This window comes from Ricinus communis, chromosome 5, assembly GCF_019578655.1.
Source record: "Ricinus communis isolate WT05 ecotype wild-type chromosome 5, ASM1957865v1, whole genome shotgun sequence".
NCBI classification, from domain to species: Eukaryota; Viridiplantae; Streptophyta; class Magnoliopsida; order Malpighiales; family Euphorbiaceae; genus Ricinus; species Ricinus communis.
The window spans coordinates 26,306,474-26,313,706 of NC_063260.1; the positions used below are offsets into that span (position 1 = coordinate 26,306,474).

Here is a 7,233-nt window from a genome sequence, read left to right on the forward strand (position 1 = left end):
ACTATTATTGAATTAGAACATAACATGGGAGAACTATTTTTGATTCTATATGCAAACTGAAATTCTTGTTTAACAAATAAATGTAACAAAATAATTTAAAAGTAACAAAATTAATCTACTAAATAAAAACTTATAAATATATTTCGTTTTTCAATACTGAGAATAATTAATTTAATATATAATGGCAATTTGACATGCAAAATTTTTCTCATCGGAGGGTGTCCGTCTAACAGAACTCAATCTACAAAAGTACATTTCCAACATAGTTAATCGAATCCAACTATGATTAGTCTGGAAACAACTGCAATACTAATAAGTGAAAATTGATTGATAATCAACAAAACATTCAGTGCAAAACAATTAGAAAACTGCTACAAATCTACAATAGGACAAGAGCAAGGCTAGATAATACATGATATATTTCTTTAATGAAATAAACAAACACATTGACATGGGTGTGTTTTGTGTGAAGACAAAACCCACCTAATTAAGAATCGACTTAATCAATTAATTAATTTTATGAAACAAGACAACCCTTTTGGTTCTTAATTAAATTAAGCTTATCTGATAATAATAAAAAGAGAATATGGAGCAGAAATGAAAGAAAAGAAGAGGCAATTAATAAGTTGCGAAGATACGGCAAGCTAACAGCTGTGCTGACTGGTCGGCCAGAAATTTAAATTTATCCTCGGGATTCGATGAGCGGAGCTCTGTTCAATCGACGGAAAATTCAATACAAAACTGATGCAATGAGTGTAGTCTCGTGTGGGGAATATCTTTTTGCCCACTGCCTCACTCTCAATCCTGTATTGTATTGTATTGTATTGTATTCTATGATGCTGCATGTGGCCCCACTTCTTTCTTTCGTTTTCCCTCTAAGATATTATCACCATGGTTTACGTTCTAAAACTAAAATCAACTGTATGCATGTTAGTTTAATTAGAATACCATAATTTTTTAATCTATTTTTGTGCTTGCCAAATATAATAGAAAAATACCATTAAACTAAATATGAACATACATTATATATATTACTATAATAGAAAAATATTGTATAATTTGCAACCGCTAAAATTGAGTTATAATTCCTTTTAATTAAAAACTAGTTAAAATTTAGATAATTTCTAATTATATGCTTAGATATAAAAGATTTAGATAGTTTAGGATTTTACAGATATCGCCATAAGCTGTGAGTTATAAAATTTACATTTCGATAAAAGACAGGAAATTAGGATTTTGCGAATCATATGTTGGAACACATAATACTTTCAAGGTATAGATACATTCACATGCTCTGCACCACCACCACCACCACCACCTTGTTCTCTAACCTTTACTGCTATCTGGAGTTGATGGTTATGGCGCTAATGTTGAGATTGCAGTGGTGCCTTGTGACAGTGGAAGGTCCAGGTGGTGGGTAACCTGGATAACCATGTTGTCAGGGTGGCACTGGATAGAGGTTTCTGATTTTATTTAAGTTTTTATTTATTAATTTTTTTGTGAAAGTGGTCCATATAAGCATCAATCTCAGCATGCAGGTCGTTTCATTTGTTCATATCAACACAATTTAACTGATGTTTAGGCTTAAACTAACTGAATGGTCTGCATCGACTGTTTCTAAAAGAAAGTATTAACTGAGAACCAAAACAAACATGAATAATCTAAAGGAGCCATGAGCCACTAAGTTCAGGGCCTCTTTGCACCTTCCACTTTAGTTAAATTATTTTAATGTATTTATAGTGTAAATATAAATAAGCGGGTTTTTTCTAAAAAAAAGTTTATAAATAATATATTAAAATTACTCAAATGAATTTAATACAAACGAAATTAGAACGTAGGAACAAATATAAAACAAAATTCTATTTAGTTTCATTTTATGACAAGTTTAAGCACGTAGTTATAAAATTTGATAAAATAAATATTTCATCATTAACAATTTTTGATTTCTATAAATTTAATTATCGACACTTTTATGTTTTTCATATATAATAATATAAATTTAGAGCTTAATAATATATAATATATTTGTTTGATATTTAAACCGTGGTGAAAAGATTCATTGATCCACAAAAATCACAATCAAAAAATAATATTATAAATTATTAAATTTTAAATTTTAAATAATAATAATTAATTAAAGTAACAGACAATCAAAATTTATTTAATATTAAAATCCTTAATTTTTTATAATTTATAGCTATAGTATTTATTATTTTAAAAAATTACATATTTAGAATTGTTCGGAATCAAAATCTTGGACTTATCTCTAAAATATATACACATAATGATTTCTCTCAGAAGTTAAATTTTAAATCAAATATTTGACGGAATTTGTCACTTTTTCTGTTTGAGAAAATGACTAAAGGCACTCAAGGCCATGAATTATCCCAGTTAAGTTCTCAAATTTCTGAAAACAAAATTCCTTAAATCCAAGACTAAGGGCTGCCGTATAGTATGGACACAGAATAAATCACATACAATAAATGGAATTTATTCGTCAGGAAAATTTGTGATAAAAAGGAGTATAGTATTAATTTTCTGTCAATTTTCGTGAAATGAAGAATAGATGCTGTTTTGCCCATATCATAAAAAGGAGATTCAAAGCATTAAAGCTAAAAGGATTCCCACTTACTCCAACTCTATATAAATGATTGCAGTTTCTCCCTATACCACCATCGAGCAAAATAAACAGCTAGCCTACATTTAAAAGTCCTACACTAGCAAAATGGCCTCAGCCCAATGCTGTAAACCAGTTGAGAAAACATGCAGTCAAGGGCAGCAGCAAAACCACTCACTAGGACAAAAGGTGTCTGAAATGGTTGGCTCTGTCTTCAAGAAAGATCAGACTCATTGCTCTGGCCAAACTACCATTTCTAGTGGCACTAACAATGGCCATGGCAAAGCCAAGAATCACACCACGTGCAATAGGCAAGAAGGTCAAGGCCATGCCCATGAACTGTCTGGAACTGCTACTTGTGATACAAACTGCAACAGAAAGACCAGGAGGCACAATGGAGAGCACAAGAGGAGGGGTCTGCTGCAGAAGATCAAAGATGGCATTTCTGGCAATAGTGACAGTGACAGCAGCTGCAGCGAGAGCGACAGTGACGATGAGAAGTGTGGAAGGAAGAAGGCAAGTAGTGTTATTACCTTTTGATCAGTTAAAGTTACATGTTTATGACTATTCATACATCTTAGTGGGAACTCTTTATGACTATTTATTCTTATACATGTTTGCAGAATTAAGAAGTGGAGCTACAGGCTATATATATATATATATGGTGTGGCATGATCAAATCAGAAGAATAATTGTCTCTCCTATACTAAATAAAATAATGGAAAATAAGATGGTATGCCAATGGGGCGTGCATCTGCTCTAATATCACTACCAAGAATTACTGCACGTACCTCATTGTATCTTATTTATGAGTAAATAAAACTTCTAATTATTTATAAGTATATCCTCTCTTTTTCTTCTTTGCGTTTCATTTATTTTATTCATTAGAGGAGAAAGAGAATTAAAAATTACAACCAAATTTTGATCTCTACAACACTGCAAACCGTCACTTTTATATTAATTACTAAAAAAAGAAAAACAAGAGTACATGTTTGTTTTCCGTTAAAACATTCATTCTTATGGGCTGTAGTTATACTACTATATTCACATTTTTACTGCTGAAAACATATATAAATTCATGTTTCTATGTATGTACTTATACTTCACTTAAAAAGATAGCACCCTCTTAATAAATTTCAAAATTGGTGTTCGGGTTGATATTTTAAAATAGGTGAATTCTAGAGTGTGGTAGTTTATAATGTCTTAATTTCTTTTACTTTATTTATATATTTATTAAAAACTTATAAAATTTAAATTAAATTTACATACAAAGTCTTAATATAGAATTATTATGTAAAATATACATACAAAACTTCTTTTATGTAAATTAGATTTAAAATTTATAAATTTTTTTATAAATAAAGATATTAAAAGAAAAATTAAATCAATAACGCATTCTTATTGCGTCCTTATTACGAGGGGCACTTCCAATCTCTCGCCTCGATCCTATGTGTGTAGGCCATTGAATTTTCTCAATCTTGTTTCCACTTGATGGAGAAATATTTGAAATCCTATCATGGCAATCTCGATCTTGATGTTTTAGATTTTATCTGAGTATCGATAAGCCATTTAATGAATAATAACATAGAATTTACTCAGAAATGAGATAAAATTAACATATTATTGTGCCAGGTTACATGATAATCCAACTATAAATGAGCTCAGGATTGATTTCTTTATTAACTACTAGTAATACAATCACAACCGTTATCAAATTTATAACTATCAATGCCGTAGTAGGATCAACAGAGGCATTGAAACAAGAGTTAAAACTCTTATCAACTGCTAATATATCTCCATATTCTTCATCATTATCACTAGTAATTCAATCTTCCAACTTCAAATCCCTTGCGTCCCTTCACTTCATACATGCAGGCTTTTTTCCTTTTCTTCTCCAGCTGGTTAATCGTGTACTTTTTGTCTCATTCTCCACTTCCCGGGTCTTGTGTGTTGAGCGGCTGGATTTCGGTTATCCGATAGTTTTGTGGGGGTCCATCATTCAAGCTAAAGCACCTTGAATTAAGTTATAGCGAAATCCATATCAGCACGAAATCTTGTATCTTTCCAGTTATTGAGTGTACGTTATTCCTGAAAGGGTCTCAGCCATCACTGGTGTTCCTAGTCTAACCCAGCAAGCATCTCCCAATTAGGGAGACTGCTGCAATTCACTTAGCAATATAAATGTACATTTGGTTCCTCACTTGGTGTCACTTATAGTTCTTTATCATCATTCATCAAATTTATTTATTCATAAACAAGTATATTGTTTGCAGATGTATGTCACAGCTCTTCGTGAACAGCAGGCATACTGCATATATTCTTTAGCACATATTCTGTTTACATTATAAGTGTTGTAGAGAATAAGAAGAAGAAAGGATAAACATACTTGTATTGAATTGAAATTACAAAGAATATATATAGACTTATTAGTCTAGTAGCCAAGAAGTCTTTTGGTAACCTACAACTCTTAAACATCCTACACTTAATACATAAGTTACAGACTTAACGAATATATATATAACTTACATATTTAATAGGTGACTCCTTAACTTTATAACTTAAACATTAAATACTATACTCAATGATTATTAAATTAAGTTTAGTTTTTCAACAATAATTCATAACTAATCTTGTGAGTGACCTCCAATTGATTTAGAAACCCAGTCTCCCATATCAGTGTCTATTAATTCTGCAGAATACAACCTGATCTCAGTAGAGAAGAAGGGACAATGTTAATCCTGAGCTATAGCCAGATTTCTAACTCTTTTATTTATTTGTATAGATTTTCTGCGGCAGATCATTCTTCCTGTGTTTTCACATATGCTTAGAATTTGTACCTCACAAATATTATATAATAAATGATCACATAATAGCTGGTGGGCGTTCGAGCTTGAATAGCAGTGGTTCATCAATGCAGTGAAATATTTTCCTGCAGTATCAGAAGTAACTACTTTCTACGTTAACATCTGTAATCAAATTATTCTTAATGGTTCCACTTTTGAATTTATCTCCGCGCCACTCTCATTCTTATTCTTGGCTACGTTATATTACCTTTTGTTATTAATCCAAGTGGATGAAGGAAAAGATGATTAGCAATGTGCTTCTTATTTTGATGAAGCTTATTCGTTTATAATTGGATACCAGTAAATTACAGGTTCAATGGGATAGAAGGGAGATGCACCATTTAACATCCCTACTAGTATTCATGCCGAAGCACGAAATCTTACAGTGTTTCCTATGCATCTTTGCTGCTGCTTTCACTGTCGCTGAGGCTGCTGCTGCTTTCGTTGTCACTGTGGCTGCTGCTGCTGCTGTCGTCTTTAACCTTAGGGATACGGGGTCTAGGAGGCCTACGGCGCTTCGTTTCTTTCTTTTTCTTGGATTGATCTTCTTTCTTTTTCTTGGATTGATCTTCTTTCTTTTCATCCTTGTCTTTCTTCTCATTCTCTTCGTCCTTCTCTTCTCTCTTTTTTGGCCCACTTCCTGAGCTTGATATCCACTGCACCCTTTCAAGTGTAACATTTTTTGGTCGAAAGAGGCTTGGAAATTGATTTGCCTCTCTTGCTGCACCCATAAAAGGTTTAGAGAGACCCATAATGCCTAAACCTAACCCAAGACCTCCAGCCACTAGTTGCAAAGGAATCATTGGCAACAACAATAGTTTCTTTTGATCAGTTGCTGTATGGCAAGTCGTGACATTTGAGTCATGGCGCTGCGCCTGTTTTTCCTTTGCTTGGCTGTGAACTCGTGAACGAGTCAAGGATGCTGCCATCTGAGGACCCCTGTCTTGGGTATGGCTTTTGTTGTGCTTGTCACGGGTGTTGGCCATAGTGATTGAGGCAGAAAAGGGTATACTCTAGTGGATTCTCTTGGTTGTCGCTTGTTCCTTTAACTCCCCATGGAAACAAATAGACTTATATAGGCAAGAGTGTGAATTTAGTTACTTAAGCAACTTCACTGAAGAAGATTTTGGATCAGGGGTGGCTAATAGCATCTTTGAATAAGATTTACATTGTCTTTAATTTTTTTCTAGATTCTTTTTTATCTTAATTATTTAAGCAGAGAATAAATGCTACCTTTCTTTCTCTAGCACTAGTTATAAAAGCAGAAAATAAATGCTACCTTTCTTTCTCTAGCACTAGTTATAAACCATATCCAAGTTTCACTTTGTCTTTTCCATCTCCATTCGTCATGCTTTAACATCAGAAATGCTGATGGGTATCAATTGGGTGCCGTCCAATCTATGCTCTGAATCCTGTTTCTGGGAATCAAATAGCTGTTTACTTTGCCATTCCTCAAGACTATCAGCTATTATATCTCCTTGCATGTTTAAGGAGATCATTTTCTTGATCCAAGAGTCTGAATCTGCGGTATTGCAGATAGCTCAAGTGGTATTATCAAATTAGTTACCGGCAGTTTGTCATTCATTTAAATTTACTCATATTCATTAAAGGGCTAATAATCTAAAAAAAGCCAAAAGTTTGGCTCAAGTATCAAGTATATGTTGTTATGACCACACGCAATTCTAATGTGACATTTCATACGATTAAGACTGAAATAGAGTGACAAATAAAATTGCAATAAGTTAAGAATCAAATACAGGTTTACAAGCAGAG

The 7,233-nt window shown here is 32.7% G+C and overlaps 1 protein-coding gene across 1 annotated transcript; it reads left to right on the forward strand.

Annotated features, from left to right (window-relative positions):
- Positions 1–2,669: 2,669 nt before the first annotated feature.
- Positions 2,670–3,459, forward strand: LOC8287754. Its single transcript, XM_002509897.3, has 2 exons — positions 2,670–3,133; positions 3,241–3,459. Exons 1-2 carry the CDS (start codon positions 2,726–2,728, stop codon positions 3,244–3,246), a joined length of 414 nt encoding a protein of 137 aa, XP_002509943.1. The 5' UTR covers positions 2,670–2,725; the 3' UTR covers positions 3,247–3,459.
- The last annotated feature ends 3,774 nt before the right edge of the window (positions 3,460–7,233 follow it).

Bases quoted from the DNA above. Each gene is read 5' to 3' on its own strand.
- LOC8287754 (XM_002509897.3), top strand. From the start codon at position 2,726: ATGGCCTCAGCCCAATGCTGTAAACCAGTTGAGAAAACATGCAGTCAA.